Source organism: Geotrypetes seraphini, chromosome 19, assembly GCF_902459505.1.
Source record: "Geotrypetes seraphini chromosome 19, aGeoSer1.1, whole genome shotgun sequence".
NCBI lineage: Eukaryota > Metazoa > Chordata > Amphibia > Gymnophiona > Dermophiidae > Geotrypetes > Geotrypetes seraphini.
The window spans coordinates 18,416,145-18,434,992 of record NC_047102.1 but is presented as its reverse complement, the minus strand read 5'-3'; the positions used below and the strand labels follow the sequence as shown (position 1 = coordinate 18,434,992).

Below are 18,848 nucleotides of genomic sequence, written 5' to 3'. Positions count from 1 at the left end.
AAATTACAAAAATATCATCAATATGAGGATTCGTTTTAGATCCTCTCTGGCTCTGACAGACCTCTATGACATTTTAGCGCTAATGTATCCTAATACTTTTCCCTCCCTATGCTGAGACGGATCCGTCAGAGCTAAATTGTCATAGAGGTCTGTCAAAGCCAGAAACTACAAGTGGCACAGACCTCAGATTTTTAAGGTTGTGCGGTTTTAGATCCGTCAAGTCCGCATTTTACTCCTTCCCCTTCTGCAGCAATTCTTTTTTTTTTTTTTTTTTGCTGTTGCTCCACATTTACTGCAGTTCTGTCCTTTGGAAAACCCAATCAACATCATATAAATAAAGTAATATTCAGCCAGGTCTCTAGTATAAAAATGTAAGAACATTTCCACTTAAGATCTGTTGTTAACTAAATGGGTTTTAAAAAAGGTGTGGAAGAAACGTCTGTTGAGCCAGAGAAATGCAAAATCTATTTCTTTTTGGCATAGATTGCACAGTTTGCATCTCTTCCAACGCCTTTCGGAACCGTTTGCAGGGCGCCGTTTGGTTTTACAGGTAGCGCCAGGTGCAGCGAACGCACGTTACCCAACCACGCGCGAGCGCCCAAAAGCCCGGGATCAGAGCCGACGCTTCGACCAGCCCCACCCCTTCCACGCAACCATCAATGAAAGACGGTCCCTCTCACAGAAGCTTCAATGCGCAGCCGCACTATTCACCCTACGCTCAGCCTGGAAAATCAGCGGGCGGGTGGGAGGGATTTTCCCCTTCGCCTGCCCCCAAAGCGGAGGCGGTTACGGTCCAGTCCCCGCCCCCCCTCCCTTCAATGTCTACGTTCCCTAATTTCGCGCCAAAATCACGTAGCACGCACTGGGCGGCCGGCGGCGTCATCGCCGCCTCCTATTTTCAAACGGGAATGGGGCGAGGCCATTGGCCGGCCAAGCTCGCGCGTGATTAACGGTCGCGGGCAAGAGCCGCGCAGTCTGAAAGCCGGCGGCTGGCTGTCGGTGAGAGGAGAAGGTGGGGGGGTGACCCGCAAGTAAACAAACTGCGGCAGCTCGGTTCTCGGCGACCTCAGCCTACGGAAGCCGAGAACGCCCCCGTGCTCGGATCGCGGCGGTTTATCGGGTGTTGTGCAAGGAGCGGGCCAGCGGGTGCGGAGGGCTTCCCCGATACCCAGCGCCGCTGGTTCCGCCCCCCCCTACTCTCGGGACTCCCCTTGCTGCACTGACTACACTTCCTCCTCGTTCAACGGGAGCTTCTTCATTAAGGGACTTATTACACGCTCTTCCCCCTGTCCCCGTGGACTTATTTTGGTGTCTTTTTTTTTTTTTTCTGGTAAAAACCATGAGCCTGAGTTTCCGACAGTGCCGCTCGTCCCCGCGGACGGCCCCCATCCGGCAAAAGCTCGTCTTCTCGCCCAGCGACTGTGAGGAAGAGGACGGCAACAGCACCGGCGAGGACTCGGCTTTCCAAGAGTCCGACTCGCCGCTTTCGGCCGCCAAGAGCCAGGAGGAGCCGCGGGGCGAGGAGCCCGAGGAGAGCCTGGACGCCCGCTCGCGGGGGGAGGCGGACTCGTGGGAGGACGACGAGGACGGCTTCAGGTCCTCGTCCCCGGTCAAGTCCCCGCAGGACTACTTCATGGCCGGCTCGCCGTCGCCGGTGAAGTTCGGCTGCAGCTACGACGAGCGCGAGGCCGGCGGCTCCCCGTTCCGCTCGCCCCGGGCGTACCGCCGGCAGGAGAGGGAAGGCTCCAGCTCCCCCGTGCCCGATTGTCCGGGGACCCCGCCCCACAAAACCTTCCGCAAGCTCCGGCTCTTCGATACGCCTCACACGCCCAAGGTGAGTGACGGTCTTGAGGGAAGGGTTGAGGAGGGGGGGGGGAAGGCGGAGGGCGCTGGCGCGTCTAACGCCACCGGGACGTCCCGATCTTCTGGGCCATGTGCTGCAGCCTAGGGCGAGTTTAAAGGTTCACGTCGCGAGCGCGCGCGCGCAGCGCTGAGGGTGGCGCCACCTGCCGACCGCCTCGGCTTCCTGCTGCCGCGGCTGCTTTGTTCGAAACGGTTTGGAGACTGAGAGGCTTTAGGCCAAAGAAACGAGACGTGCGGTCAGCCCGGTAGCGATGCTCTCGGAGCGCACCTTTGATTCTGTGGCCCACTTTGCTCCCTGGCGCTATGACTCTTGGAATTTCAGGCCTTTCAGCAAATTCCAGAGCGGTCTTGGCATTTGTAGGTATGTCATTCCCCCCCCCCCACACACACACACAACTTCAAGGTTCAATTATATGGGCTGTCGGTTGATTACAATAGTGCGATTCACTTGTCCTTATCTACAAAAAAAACCGAGTTGTAAGTTAGATTTCTGAATCTAGTTGGCTTACAATCATTAAATGTCAAGGGAATATTTTTGAACCATTCCTTGCTTTCCTGCATTTTAAAACATGCATGAAAACTTTCTAAACATTTTTTTTTTTTTTGTAGGAAAGCATGAATGTTTCATAGATATTAATATTCCTTTCATTAACGTAATAATGTAATTTGTTTTTCAAATTTAACTTCCATCACAAATTTGGTGCTGGCTTTTGCAAGCATCTTTGCATATTTGTCAGCAACGCATAGCAATTTATTTTGCTGCTGCAGTCTTGAAGTGGTCTTTAATGTCCATTAACACTGAGTCTGTATAGAATGTGTCCTTGGAATTGAAAGAAACTTGGGGCGCCTTTTACGAAGCCGCATTAGCGGCTTTATTGCACGCACTTTTTTAGCACGTGCTAACTCCCATGCTAGCTGAAAATCTACCGCCTGTTCAAGAGGAGGCTGGCAAATTAGCGCATGCTATTACGCGCGTTAAACCACTAACGCGGCTTTGTAAAAGGAGTCCTTGGTGTTCTGAAACTTCATTAAATGTTCTCATCTGTTTGTCTTTTTACAACTGAACTTATTGTGATCACTTTGGACAGTATGTATCTTATTTTATTAACTTGCTGGGCTAACTTGCAATTTATTTATAGATCAGAACATGTGAAAGCTTTGATTATATTAAACTGGGGCTTATAAAGATTAAACAATCATTTTAATCTTAATCTTTACAGAGTTTGCTTTCAAAAGCCCGAGGAATAGATTCTGGTGCAAGATGTAAGGGTGGGTCTCTCTTCAAGAGTACAACAAAATCGGAAAGGCAAGAATCTCATGTCAAAAGGGCACCTCAGGTTAACATTAATCCCTTCACTCCAGATTCTCTGGTGCTCCAGTCTTCAACAGGGCTATGTCGGGCACGAAAAAGAACACACTGGAATGAGTAAGACGAACTTGATTTCTTCACCAGTAAAGCAGTTTTGAACTTTAATCATAGGTGAAAGTTGTCCTTTATTTTTCTTAATTGTGTAATACAGTACTTTAAAGATTTGGCACACTGTTACTTAAGTTACTTGACACTAAACTGGCGGAGCAGTTAACTGAAGAAGGCTTACTTGACCACCTGTAGTAGGCGTGGTAAGCAGATTGTTCTGTGTAGTGGTGGTGGTTCTTTAAAATCAAATTTTGAGCAACAATACCATGTTATTTCTGGCAAGTCTACTACCTTTCTCTGCTTTTGAACAATTAATGGAGTTTAATTGTGTAAGATTCCTATTTGAGGCAGTTTATTAATGAGAAATAAAGCTTAATCAAAGTATATGCTCAGATCACTGACTTCACTGTTAAAATGAATCTGAGCATGGTCTGTCCTTGAAAGACTATTCTGTGGCTCTTAATGCACAGTTTAAAGCTATGTTTCTATACAGGGATCTCCATTGGATTCTCAGAGTTCTATTCTAAATTTATTTTATTTTTTTAAAGAAGAAAATCAGATTTTGAGTTACTATACAGAATCCGCAAAAATCCATATTGGTAGTTTTTAATTAGATAGCTTGTAGAATCCCAATTTCTGCACTTTAAATAAATATTGATGTGGTGAAAGGTATGAATTTATTCTTATTTAATTTATTCCACACTGATTTTAGTGCAGTATGTTAGTTGAAGCTGCAGAAGTACGGTAATCTGTAGTACTGTGGTACATTTCTTTTTGTACAACATTATATGGAACTGGGAGTAACAAAAGTCTTTTTCCTAGCTCTTGTGGAGAAGACATGGAAGCAAGTGATGGGGAGCTTGAAGATGAGCATATTAGGCCTGCTAAGGTAAAGCAGTTTGTTTTTATTATGCATATTAGTTTATGCATTGAATATGCTTATCTTAAGCTCATTTTAAATCCCTTTGAACATTTTTAATTACAGAGGATCACAATTACAGAAAGCAACATGAAATCGCGATATGCAACAGAATTTCATGAATTGGAAAAGATTGGATCTGGCGAGTTTGGCTCTGTGTTTAAATGTGTGAAGAGGTTGGATGGCTGTATCTATGCAATAAAACGATCTAAGAAACCATTGGCTGGATCTGTGGATGAGTAAGTTGTTTTTTTTTGGGGGGGGGGAGGTGGATAATTAGCAAAAACTGAGGGGTGTGTATTTACTAATGTTAATAAAACCAAGTTAATATGTATAAAAGTCAATTTACCATGTGAAAAATATAAATTTACAAACAGGCTGAAAATGGGATGGGCCATACAAACCAAAATCTTCCCTTGCACATCCCTGCTGGGGGTTTTAGTGGAGAAGTAACCTAGGGCTCCTTTTACTAAGCTGCGATAGCATTTTTAGCGCGCACTAAACCCATGCTACGCAGCTAGAACTAACGCCAGCTCAATGCTGGTGTTAGCGTCTAGTGCATGCGACAATTTAGCGCGCACTAAAACCACTATCGCAGCTTAGTAAAAGGATCCCCTAGTGTTTTAATGCAACTTCTTGAGGATTTGAACAAGTCACTTAACCCTCCATTCCCCAGGTACAAAAACTGATTTGGAACCTACTTAGGAAAGAGAAAGTACTTGCATATAATAAATGTGAATCTGCTTTGATTGTAGCAGAGCAAGGTGGTATATCAAAGTCATAACGTTTGGAGCATTTATAACCATCCCATGCTTTTAAACAGAACTTGTCTGTTGCATTCAGTGTCATCTGGTTTTTTCATATTCTTGGATCATCCTGTTTGGGTCATGGAGGTGGAATTCAGATTATTTTACAGTTCTGAAAATGATGCACCAGCATATTATACCCAGTGGCTCAAGGCTGGGAAAATGTTTTGAAAACTTACCGTACATTCTGTCCTTTCAGTGTTTTGGTTGGATGGACTTCTGTGCTGAGCTCCAGTTTGTTTTGCAGATCTGTGATTATGGTGCCAATGTCTGCAGGAGATTTTGTTTTTTGACAGTGTGAGGTCCCTTCTCTACCCTTTCAAAAGCTGTCCCAGGGAAAATCTTGTCAACACAGTGCCATATAAGGCTTGAAAATCAGGAGTTTTCTGTTGCCACCATGCTGTGTTAGAAAACCCTTGCCTTTTTTGTGGTATTGTGGAAGTTCTAGGGCAGAGTCATAAATAATAGGGAGAGTTAATGCCCTTAAAAAAAAATGCCTGCTTGGAGAGGATCAGTCTGCAGTTTTGAAGTTAACAGGTCAGCATGGAGATATGAACAAGAGCTTTTGAATCATTTTACTGACTGGACCTTGGGATGCTCTCCTGGTTGCTTGCTTTTTTATTAATTCCTACTGCTTCATTTTTTTTTCAGTTCTGCTCATGATATATCATGTTTTACAGTGACCTGCAGACTGCTTGTTAAGCAGTTTAAAACATTGTGACTGAGCTTAGTGCAAAATACACAGGTTGTCTGGCAGATTTAAACATCCTGGGCAGGACTTGAAACCAGATTTGTCCAGCATTTTAAAAAAGGTGCACTTTATATATACCAAATTAAGCTCATCTTTTTAAGAAATTTAAACCTGTGACTGGAGGAAGAAAGATTAACTGTTCACATTTGTGGTTAAGGAAAGACTGAAGAAACTTTTAACTGAAGAAGTACAGGAATACCCAAATAGGCTAAAAACTTTTCCAGAGTACATTTCTGAGCTAAGGAAAATTTAGCTTCTGTATAGTGACATCACTTTGCTTTAGGGGCTATAGCAGTCCTGCATATTCAAATATGGGCCTCCTAGGAACTGTCTGTGCACCATTCTAATAATTTTTTATGTTTTATTAAAATTTGATAATACTGCTCCAGCTTACAGCAGTTTCAAGTGGTTTACAATAACATAAAAGAAAAATTTACAAGAAAGGAACTACATATAAATTAAAGGAAAGATCAAAATCATTCATCCTTAAGAGCATGCCTTTGTTTCTGGTGACATTGCTTGGATACCTCTCTAAACACCCTAATAAAATATGATCATAATTGGGTATTTCTTTACCAAAGGCTCGTGTAAAAAAAAAAAAATTTAAGCAAGCTCTTAAAAGCTTTAAAAATTAGTTTCTAACCTAATGTATTTGGACAGTTGATTCCATGAACTAAGTAAAAGAATGCTTTCGCTCTAGTAGCTTTCCTTTTTTTTTTTTTGCAGAAGGTACAACTACCCTGTTTTGTTACATGCAAAGGGATGTATGGGATAATCCAATTAATTCAAGTTAACTTGATTCTTGAGAATGTAATACTTTGTGTGAAAGAGAATTTATGAATCCTATGGGTAACCAACAATGGTGTGATATCATTTCTCTTTGACCTAATACTTTCAATGCAGTATTCTGCAGTGTCTGTAGTCTGAGATTAAATCCTGAAATCCCTACATATACTATATTATAGTAGTCAGTTTTCAAGATAAATAAAGTTTGTAAATTAACATTATCAAAAAAGTGTCTGATTTTAAAACTTCTGAGCAGGGGAGGGTCATTGGGGTGGAAAGACTAGATGGGCCGTGGCCCTTATCTGCCGTATGTTTCTATGTGTAAAAGCCTTTTTTAAATTCTGAAACCTGGTCATTAACCCCCTCCTTTACAAAGCCACACTAGTTGTTTTTAATGCCGGCTGTAGCGGTAATAGCTCGGACGCGCATAGGAATTCTATGAGTGTCGGAGCTGTTAACCACGGTGGCTGGGGCTAAAAACGCTAGCGCAGCTTTGTAAAGGAGGGGGGGGGGGGTGAATGTCAAGCCTTAATCTGTGACTCCTAGATATTAAAATTTTTGTATTTGATTGTCATTTGTTAGAAAATAAAAGTATTCTGATCAATGTTTGATGAAGGAATGGATTTTATTTATTTATAAAAATATATATATATTCCGCAAATACCTATGTGGAATATACACGGTCTAAAAAAGATACCTCATAGAACAACAAAATTACAATAAGATCATCATACTTCAAAGTACTTTCTTTGTCAGAAGGCAGTGTGTGCATAATCAAACATTGGGTCCCTAGTTTAATAAAGATATGAAACAGATGTGAAGAAATGATTGTTTTCATGCTGACAAAGGAGGCATATGGCTATCTGTCATCTGCAAGTGTTACAATGCTGATGTAGAGAGTAGCTATGTTCAAAAATAGGCAGAAAAGAACAAGAGGAGAAACTGAAGTGCTATACCCGCACTTCCTATTCAGTATGCATTCCATCTCTTTACTAGATCCAGTTTTGTCCCAGAGTGGATTTTATTATTTTTTTAATGAGTTTTAAGAGCCAAGATAAAATGTCAAACTCCTGTCTACAGTTCTTCCTACTCTCCCCCCCCCCAATCTTTCTTCAACGGTCCTACAACAATTGATGTCTTGCCCAGAGCTCAGCTCCTGACTATCAACAAGCTATTATGGGTACAGATAGGACTAGTCAAATCCCAAATGCACAGTGACTTCTATAAAGTTTAGACCCATTTAGTCTTCAGTAGCATCTAAAAATCCATTTTTCCTGGGTAAATGTAGTTTGCTGTATTCATGTTGTGTAGGTGTACTACAAGTATGCAAATATTCCCCATCCACACACAAAATCTGATCACAATGACAAGTGTCTTAGGGAGGAATATTTAACAAATGTTAGTATTGTTGCTTTTACAATAAATGAAACAATTTTAAATCATCATGCTTTTTCACAGGCAGAATGCTTTGCGAGAAGTCTATGCTCATGCAGTATTGGGACAACACCCTCATGTAGTCAGATACTACTCTGCTTGGGCAGAGGATGATCACATGCTTATACAGAATGAATACTGTAATGGTAAATGGATTTCTTTTCTAAAATATGCTACTGCTTTTCTTAGGGTATGCTTCCATTTCATACACAGGTTGGGTTTTTTTTCAGCAGTGTTTATCAGGAGCTTAGCAGGTTCCACATATCTCTGGTCTAAATGAGATTTGGAACTCAATTAACCAGAACTCTCAAGCAACCAGAAAAAAAAATCAAAGAAATACTGTAATACTTTAAATAAAAATGAAAATAAAATACATTTCTGGTAGAAATTTAAGTGTAAACTTGGCATGCCTCACCTGAGTATGCCAATGCTTTCCCTATCGCATGTAGTTTGGAACAGTTTATGGTATGGCATAATATGGGGTATAGTATTAGTTAGGTCTATTTTTAATAGTAACTCTCAAGCAACTAGAAACTACATTTTTTTCCCAGCATCTATCAATCCCCACGGGTGCTGGTTAACTGAGTCTACTGTATTATGAAAACTTTAATTGAGTTCTTTTAAAAAGCTATTTTACTTGTGACAGGTGGAAGTTTAGCTGATGCAATCAGTGAAAACTACAGAAACATGCACTATTTCTCAGAGTCAGAGCTGAAAGATTTGCTCCTACAGGTGGCTAGAGGTCTCAAATACATTCATTCAATGTCCTTGGTGCACATGGATATCAAACCTAGTAAGTATATTTTGTCTACCATATTCACATTAGAGTCAGCTTAATATAATAACTGATATTTTAGTTTTAACTAGTGTTGAATCATTTGACTCTGGACAAATCACTGTATAGACTCAAATAGCTGGGATTTTGGGGCTAAAAAATTGGCTTCCTTAATGGCTCCTGCAAAATCTCACAAGAATTCACTGGAGCCATTAAGGAAGCTGCTCAGCACTAAGCAGCAGCACCAAATCGTGCACCTGCTCGTGCTTCTCAGCACGGCCGAAGACACTCATGGAAGCCTGTTAACAGCAGGGCAGGAACTTGGAAAGTTAGCTCCTGCCTGCTGCACCTCCACCAGGGATCAGCGGTAGAGGTATGAGACTAGGGCAGGGTGTAGAGTCTTATGGGGGAGGGAAGGAAGGGAGCTGGGTGCAGTGCCTGGCAGAAAGGGAGCTGGTGCAGAGCCTGACGGGGCATGGTACTTGAATATTAAGCCGCCTGACTCAACTATTTTTCCTCCTTTTTGGGGGGGAAAAGGGGGTCTCTAGTTATAGTCGAATATATACGATAACCCTCCATTGCCCCATGTACCACAGTTAGACTGTGAGCCTGCCGGAATAGATGGGGAAACTACTTGAATACCTGATTACTTTTCAATGTATTGTAAACCGCTTTGAGTGAATCTCTTCATGAATAGTTGGTTAATAAATTCAATAAATACATATATTTAATTTTGTGTGGTGGTGAGTTAATGGAGCCGATGGAGGCGCGCACGAAGTTCAAGCTAGGATGTCTCTGCTTCAAAGTATTAAATGGTCTAGCCCCAAAATACATCACAGACCTCGTCTCATTCCCAACCAATAGACATGAAAGAAAAACACACATGAAATTTGTCTCCCCACCGGCTAGAGGGTGCAAATATAAGAGACACCATCAACAACTACTATCATATCAAGCAGCCATATGGGGTAAAGACCTAGGAAAACTAATCGCGCACACAAACAACTATGAAGAATTCAGGAAACACCTAAAAACCTACCTATTCCTGAAATACCTAGGCAACGAACCGGAACATCAACCCCCCTCGTAATATCACCACATACCTGAACTTGCAAACTATTAACCCAACCTCCAATCACTAAATATGAACACTCTATTCAACTTACGGAACATTTCTACTTCTGTGTAAACAACTTGGCACTTCCTGGCCTTGCAACACACAAACTGACGTTAACATTATTAATGTTATCAGATGTACGAGATATTCACTGCTATACTCTTCAATTCGCTGTACGTAAAGTTTCTCTTTATTTTTATTGTATTTACAGTTTCTTTTATTGTAAACAGTTTCTTATATTGTAAACCGCCTAGAAGTCGCAAGATTGTTGGCGGTATATAAAAATAAAGTTATTATTATTATTATTAATTTAGAAATGAAAAGACGCTTGTATGTATTAAAACATTTTAGGTGGTAACTTTACGTTTGCCCTTGAGCATACATTTTCTGAGGTTAAGATGGAACTTTTTCCTTTTTTTAACTTTTATTAAGCTTTCCAACATAAAAAACTGAAATGAGTTGGCCCACCCATATTTCCTCTCATTATACATCATATTTATTCGATGGCGTAGCTAGCATATGTGACACCCGGAGCCCATCATTTTTTTGACACCCCCCTATCTATGTGAAAAATATGATTTTTAGTAACAATCCACATATTGCACAACAAGAAAACAGTGACATTTGTCCCCTAATACTGTGCAAAATATAAAGACAGTAGATGTAAATTTGAAAAACCTGATACATAACAAGCACCATTTTACAAATTAACAAATAAAAATAAAACAAATAATGAGAAATAAGAAAATACCATTTTAATGGACTAATCCATTTTTCAATTAGTTTTCAGAGGCCAAATCTTTCTTCAGTATAGTATACTGCTGTTATGGTATCCTGTCCTGACCTGAGGAAAGGGGTTTAGTCCAAAAAATTGCCTTATTTCCATTTCCTATTTATAAACTTTTATCAATACAGTTACAATACTACTTGATTCTAAGTAAAGCAACAAAAAAATCTTTCTACCTTTGGTTGTTTCTACTTTAATCATCTTCTATTTGCTCTCTTCTTTCTAGACAGCGTTTGTCCTTTCTCCCTTCCATGCAACATCTGCCCCTTCCACCCAGCTTCTGCCCTCTCTACCCCTTCCATCTACTGTCCACCCTCTCTCTCTTCCATATAGCATCTTCCCTCTTTCTATATCCCTTCAATAAACTCTATATCCTGTGTCCCTTCTTTTGCACGACTTCAGATTATTCAGAATACGTCTATTAAATTAATTACTAAAGCAAAGAAGTTCGACCATGTTACACCACTACTTAGGGATGCTCATTGGCTACCAGTTACACATCGGGTAATTTATAAAATTTGTTTGCTTACATTTAAGACTCTTTTCTTCAAAACTCCTGCATTTATCTATAAATATTTGATCCCATACTCCACCAACCGAACATTAAGATCCACAGAACAACATTTATTATCAATCCCATCTCTAAAAATCATAAGCACCCGTCGGCAGGTAATTTTCTCTGTATCAGCTCCCCAACTATGGAATTCTCTCCCTATCTATTTAAGGGAAGAATCCAATATAGAAAAATTCAAAGGTAAACTAAAGAGTTTTCTCTTTAACGATGCTTTTTGCTAATTAACCATCTAATTTTTATCACAGTATATTATTTATTCATAAGCTTCATCGAAGCTTTAAGTCTTTCCCTTTCCCCTTTTGTGCTTCCCTTATTTGTTCTTTACTCTTTAAACATATTGTAACTCTTCCCCTTATTTTTCCTCACGTATCTTGTTTGTTAATGTATTGTCTGTCTTTTTTTTTTTTTTAATGTATTTTACCCTCAAATTTGTAATTTTAGTAATTTGTAAATCGCTTAGAATTTGGATTAAGCGTTTAATCAAAATACAATAAACTTGAAAAAACTTGAAAAAAAATTTCAGCTTCACCCCCCTTTCCATTTTTCTGTCTCCACCCCCTCCCCTATGCTTTGGCATCTCTCTCTTTCTCTTCTCCTTTCCTTCCTTCCTTCCTTCCCACTCCACACCATGGTCTGGTGTATCTATCTCCTTCCCTCCCCCCCCCCCATGGTCTGGTATCTCCTTAACTTTCCCTCCCTCCCATGGACTTGGCATCTCTGGTTCCTCTCCCTTCTTTCTCCCTCCTTCCCTCTCTCTCCCTAATTGGGTGCTGCAGCAGCATTTCTGTCTCCCCTTGCCTGTGCAGCAGCAGCATTTCTGTCCCCCCTTGCCTTTGCAGCAGCAGCATTTCTCCCCCCCTCCTTGCCTGTGCAGCATTTCTCCCCCCTCCTTGCCTATGCAGCATTTCTCCCCCCTCCTTGCCTATGCAGCATTTCTCCCCCCTCCTTGCCTGTGCAGCATTTCTCCCCCCTCCTTGCCTGTGCAGCATTTCTCCCCCCTCCTTGCCTGTGCAGCATTTCTCCCCCCTCCTTGCCTGTGTAGCATTTCTCTCCCTTTCCCCCTTGCCTGTGTAGCATTTCTCTCCCTCCCCCTTTCTCTGGGCAGCAGCAACATTTATCTTCCCTGCCCAGCATTTCTAGCCGGTTCCCCTGCTCAAAGCCACAGGCGTCTACACCTCATGCGATCCGCAGCTGTGTCGGAAGCCTACTGTCTGACGTAGCGGTGGATTGCGCAAGGAGCCGATACCCCGCAGCTTTGAGCAGGGGAACCGGCCAAAAGCTGAACAACGGCCAGAGTGAGCACCCGCGAACACCCCTGTTTACTGCCGCTGCTACTGGTTAAGGAAAGTGGCAGAATAGGGAGGGTGGCCGGCTGTGGTACGCCACTGTCTTTATTCCTTCCAAACTGAAGTATAACCAGGTGTAGAACCCAACTTATTCAAATCATCATAGGCAAAACAAGATATTCTGAGCAGGCTATTTGTTTTAAGGTGGAGATCTCACATTTATATGAAAGTTTTGATAGCTAAGATGGCAGCCCTTTATTCTGAATTCTTTATTTTTATTTTTTAATAATCTTTATTCATTTTTAGAACTTACAATAAGTGCATCAAAAAATAACATTTTAACTTGGATACAACACTTAATATTCTGCAATAATCCAATTTATAAAGCTTATCTCCCTCCCTCTCATAACAAATATAAAACACATATACCATATAATAAATTCTTTCCTACCATTCCATACAATTAATGAAAGACCAAAAACTACACCCCTCCTCAAATCTTGCACTTGTACTATTAAGAGAAAAATGGTATCTATTCATTATAATAATTTGTTAAAGGCCCCCAAACATCTTGAAATTTATTAAAATTCCCTTTCTGTGTGGCTATAGTTCTTTCCATTTTATATATGTGACATAACGAATTCCACCAAAAACTGTAGTTAAGTCTCTTCCAATTTTTCCAATTACTCGTAATTTGTTGTATGGCAACCCTTGTCATAATAAGTAGAAGCCTGTTATTCTTAGATGATATTTGGCTTTTAGCCCTCATTGACATGCCAAATAATACAGAATCATACGATAATGCCACCAGGGTTTCTAATAAACAATTTATTTGGCCCCATATTGATTTCCAAAAAGCCAAAATAAATGGACAATAAATGATCTAAAGTCCCTGCTTCAAGATGACAGTGCCAACATCTATTAGACTTAGAGCTATCTAACTTTTGTAAACAAAATGGGGTCTAGAATGTTCTATGTAACAGAAAAAACCAAGTTTGTCTCATAGATGCAGACACTGTACATCTCATCCTCCAAGTCCAAATTCATGGCCATTGAGACGCAGAAATTTGATGCTTAATCTCAAAACTCCAAATGTCCCTAAGGACCAGTTTTTGGTTTCTTATTTATAAATCCAGTAACAATTTATACCACTGTGCGGCCTTTATTCTGAATTCTAATTTTAGAATTGATAAGGGTTTAAATATTCATTTAAAAATTGTTTTTCTTTTAGGTAATATTTTTATGTCCAGGATGTCCATTCCTAATTCTGTTGTAGAAGAAGGGGATGATGATGATTGCTTATCTGGCAAAGTTATATTTAAAATAGGTATAGTAATGAAACTTTCTTTTTTTTTTTTTTTACAGAAGGTAGTTATAATTCTCTTAAACAAGTCTATGCGCTGGATTTTCTATTTCTATCCTGCAAAATCTTTCTCCACAAACAAGCAAGGGGATGCAGGCTCACTGCATAGGGAATGGGATGTCCCTGATGAAACCTCAGTGTCAGCAAGGCTAGATTAATGCTATGTTCCTTAAAATCTCTCTACACTAGATCAGAAGCTTGGGTTTATGCACTCCTATCAATAGCCAATAGTTCTCAGTCTCCATCTCCTAAATTAGGAGATGGAGACTGAGAACTATTGGCTTCAGTATTAACCTAGAAGAACCCTGCGCAGCCCACACACAGCCAATATTTCTCAAGCTCCACCAGATGGTAAACTTGTGCAGCCCAAGATGGAGGGTAGAGGTAGGATAGCTAGAGTTAGTGTAAAAGTTTCAAGGATTATTTAAAGGTCTGTGGAAGGCTATCACACTTGTACCCTGCTGGCCAGGTTCCCACCCCAGTTGCCTTCAGAGCACAGAAGGGTCTCAGTGCCTGTGCTTGAAGGGGAAACTTTGAGAGACAGTTTTGGATCAGTAGGCCAAATCCTGTTTATCTTCAGCATCTCTCAAAAAAAAAAAAAAAAAAGACTAAGTTCAAATCCAAGTGTGTTTTCTTATTCTCCAAGGTGACCTTGGTCATGTAACCAGAGTGTCCAGTCCACAGGTGGAAGAAGGCGACAGTCGTTTCTTAGCAAATGAAGTTTTACAGGAGGTATTGACTTGCCCTGTTTTCCAAGTCCTTTTGTGGCTTGTTAAAAATAACAATTTGCATCATTTTTAGTTATACATGTTTGGTTGCTTAACTGCTGGTTGCCTGTAATATTGATAAATTTATAATGCTTAGGTGTATGTGTGCATTGGATAGTGACATATTCTGTGGAAGGTTGGATTTAGGTCTCGCAAGTGTTTTGGATACTAAAAAGGTAATCCATTATTTTTCAGGATTATACTAACTTGCCCAAATCTGATACTTTTGCACTGGCTCTAACCGTGGTGTGTGCTGCTGGTGCAGAACCTCTCCCAACAAATGGTGATCAATGGCATGAAATCCGTCATGGGAAACTACCTAAACTCCCGCAAGTGCTGTCTGCAGAGTTTTTGGACTTGTTAAAGGTAAGGGTTTTATGACATACACCAGTATTTAAACATGGGGGGGTTTCAAAGTAGTGAGTTCTTGCAAAGCAGGGAGGGGAAGGGGTTGTATATTAAGAGAAGCTTAAACACTAGGAAGAGCTAGAAAGTAATTTGGGAAGTTTTCCCAAATTTTTGCTTTGGTGTATAGTAACAGTCTACAATTTTACAGCTTATGATTAACCCAGATCCTGAGAAGAGACCTTCTTCTGTGGCCTTAGTTCGACACTCTTTGTTGCTGTCAGCTTCCAGGAAGAGTGCAGAGCAATTAAGAATAGAACTGAATGCAGAAAAGTTCAAAAATGAATTACTGTTGAAGTAAGTGGTAAAAGAGAGGGGGGAGGGGTTTGTTTTTTTTCATTTCTGAGCGCACATAAGAATTTAGAGTACAATAAGTTAAAATACTTGGTGTATCCTGTTCTGCCTTGTGTCTTAGGGGAGAGCCAGAAAATTCAACACTTGAACTTTTCTTCCAGTTTTTGGAGATTGTAATCCTGATATCCAAAGTAAGAATTAGCAGTGAAGAAAGAAGCCATGAAACAATAGAATCTCCTGTCTCCCGAAGGATGTCAGCTATAATTAGAATGGTAGACTCAAGGATGGGTTGGTTAATCATAGGCTACTGTTTGCTTCTGGAGCAGTCACATAAATAACAAATGTTTGAGTTACAAGAATAAGAACTTAAGTGTAGCCATAATGGGTCAGACTGATGGTCCACTAGCCCAGTATTCTGCTGCCAACAGTGGCTAATCCAGGCAGTTATGCGATTTGCCAAACCTAATATCTTTATATTGATAAAAAATTGTATATTTGTGTGCACTTCTGAATGTGTGATTATTTCAAAATGTTCTGTGCCTAATATGTTTCCATGCAACACTGTTTAACTTATAAGTATATGCAGTGCTTGACAATACATATTCTCTGAAGTTTCAGAGCTTGGGCTCTACTAGCTTAGGAAGTGTGTATTTCAACATTTCATTTGTAATACAATTGTGTGTGTAAATTAACTAAATGGATACATCTTTTATTCCCTTTTTTAGGGAATTAAAGAAAGCCCAGATAGCAAAAGCTGCAGCAGAAGAGAGAGCTCTCTTTACAGACAGAATGATAACAAGATCTACAACACAAAACCGAACTTCTCGACTTATTGGGAAAAAAATGAATCGCTCTCTTAGTCTTACTATATACTGAAGACCAGGGAGAAGGCAAAGGTCTCTATTGCGACATCTTTGTTTCTGGACAGAGTTTGAAGGGGGAGGCTGTAAAGGATGAATGACTAGGTGGTTTTACTAGTCTTCATTTAGTTTTTATAAACTTACAACAGCTTTTAGTTGGGTTTTTTTAAAATTGCTTTACAGCTTCTTGCTGTAATTAACCATTGATAACATTGGACTTTAATTTGGTCGTTACAGGACCAAAAGATGTTGACCTCTGTAGGGGTAAAATTGTAGATTGAGACAGTAATTGTGGCAGAATACCAAAATGTGAGGCTTGATAACCCATAATCCTTCTATCCTTGTCCCCCTTGTGTACAGTATAGTTGGAACAGTTGTAGTACTGTTAAGTTCAAAACTGTACACAGTATGAATTACTGTAACAGCCTAGTTAAGTTGTCTGTCCTCCCCAGTCCTTGTTAATGTTGACCAGCATCAAAGGGTTATGTATAGCAATATTTTGCTGCTCACTTTTGTCTTCTACTGAACATTTTTCCCCCTTTTTGCAATTGATAAAAACAATTGGAAGAGAATATATTTTGGAAAAGAGGCAGAGATGTTGAAGTATTGGCTGTCTAAACAGTGGCACAAGACTAGCAAAAGAGGATGCTATTTGACCAAGAAACAAGTCAAAGCAGCATATGTGGTGTCGTTTTACTAGGTTTGGTGCCAGCTGTAACCATAATTGTACCTGGTGTCAGGTAACCTTTAATTGTGAATTTTTATGTGTATATTCAACTGGGAGCACTTTGTAGGCATTGTGTAGACCATGGGAATGAGCCTATGGACATAACTTGCCTTTGTGAAACTGCTGCTATTAGTTTGTTTTGTATTTGCTGTACAGTTGTAGCATTAAAAACAATCATTGTGTTAATAGGCTTTTGTTTGAAAATTATGTGAAAATGTAAGCTGTTTTAGTGAAAGCAGCATTTTTCTTGTGAAGCTAGTGTATTGTATAAAAAGATCAATGCACCTATTTGTGTACCATACATGCTCGGAACTATACAGTTCTCAACTGTTTAGTGTATGTTTGTAATAAAAGTTGTTTCAATGTTGGCCCCTTTTCATACCCATTGGTGATGTGCAGTTTTTTTTCCAAACCTCCTTTAACAACCAAGACTTCTATACACTTGTGTTTACATACAACACTGCAGTTTTTGCACATGAGTATAATGCAATTTTATCCTAGGACAAGCAGGCAGCATATTCTCACGTGGGTGATGTCATCCACGGAGCCCCGGTACAGACAGTGAAAAAGTTCAGATGCTAAGAATTCAAAAACTTTAAGATTGTTCCTATGTGCGTTACAAATTTATCCATTTGGAGGGAGGGTTTGGGAGGGATTGGGTTGGGGGGAATATTAATAATTTATTTAGTGATGAATTTGGGGGAGAAAGATGAAGGGCAATTGAATATTTGGAGGGAGGGAGGGGAGGGGGGACTAAGGGATTATTGAATATTTGTTGCAGAGTACATTTGGAAAAGAAGAGAAATGAGAATTTAATGGATTTAATATCGGAAGTTATGAATGCATTGGTGCCTGATCATTTGATGATAATTATAAATTATGATATTATTAGAATGGATATATATATTAAAGATGATTAAGTTTTTTTCATTGAATGTTAATGGCCTCAATCGTGATTAAGAAAAGGAAAATGTTAGATTTCCTTAAACAGAATTCGGACATATATTTCATACAAGAGACACACCTATTGATTAATGAATCTAGGAAGCTGGAAGGTGGGTGGATTTCCAAGTGTTTTTTTGCGCCAACAAGTGGGAAGAAGGCAGGTGTGGCAATATTAATAAGCAATAAATGTTCAGCAAACTTTCAAATGGTTGCTGCAGATCCCTTGGGAAGGTGGGTACATATCAAAATGAGCATGGGAAATAATACCCTTGATTTGTTTAATTTGTATGCTCCAAATTCTAATCAAATGGAGTTTTTCAAAAAATACTATTACCACTGGCTGCTTCTAATCTAGTGGTGGCTGGAGATTTCAATGCTGTAATGGATCCGATAATGGACAAGAGTCCAAGTAAAATATTAAAATCATTAGGGTTAGATAATTTGGTTCAATCTTGTGATTTAACAGATATATGGCGTATTCTTCATTTTAATGATCGGGAATTTTCCTTTTGTTCGCAAGTGCATAAATCATTTTCAAGAATTGATTATATATTTGTTTCAAATAAAATAGCTCAAAAAGTGAATAAAGCCATCATAGATCCGATAATTTTATCTGATCATGGTGGTATTTGGATTGAATTACAACTGGATGAGCAAGTGGAGGCAAAGCCGATTTGGAGGTTCGATAATGCTTTGATTGCAGATCCAAAATTTATTGATGAGTTTAAATAAAAAATGAATGAGTTCTTTCAAATTAATGATTCCGGAGAGGTTAATATTGAGATGGTATGGGATGCTTTTAAATCAACCATGAGAGGTTATATTATTTCATACTCAGCTTATGTCAGAAAACAAGCTAAGAAACAATTCTATGATTTAGAAAAAGAAATTAAGATTTTAGAAAAAAAATTAATGGATAGGTGGGAGCACAAGACATTACAAATTTTGTTAAAAGCTAAAGCCAAATACAAT

At 39.8% G+C, this 18,848-nt stretch overlaps 1 protein-coding gene across 3 annotated transcripts; it reads left to right on the top strand.

Annotated features, from left to right (window-relative positions):
- Positions 1-869: 869 nt before the first annotated feature.
- WEE1 (WEE1 G2 checkpoint kinase) lies at positions 870-17,312 on the top strand. Of its 3 annotated transcripts, XM_033928689.1 has the most exons (12): positions 870-1,834; positions 3,084-3,289; positions 4,103-4,169; positions 4,266-4,438; positions 8,001-8,122; positions 8,623-8,769; positions 13,747-13,842; positions 14,525-14,610; positions 14,841-15,011; positions 15,202-15,347; positions 15,466-15,535; positions 16,070-17,312. In XM_033928689.1, exons 1-12 carry the CDS (start codon positions 1,340-1,342, stop codon positions 16,202-16,204), a joined length of 1,914 nt encoding a protein of 637 aa, XP_033784580.1. In that variant the 5' UTR covers positions 870-1,339; the 3' UTR covers positions 16,205-17,312. The 3 variants fall into 3 exon arrangements, with proteins under 3 accessions (XP_033784580.1, XP_033784582.1, XP_033784581.1); XM_033928690.1 differs by lacking the exon at positions 15,466-15,535 and having other exon boundaries at positions 875-1,834; XM_033928691.1 differs by lacking the exons at positions 15,202-15,347; positions 15,466-15,535.
- The last annotated feature ends 1,536 nt before the right edge of the window (positions 17,313-18,848 follow it).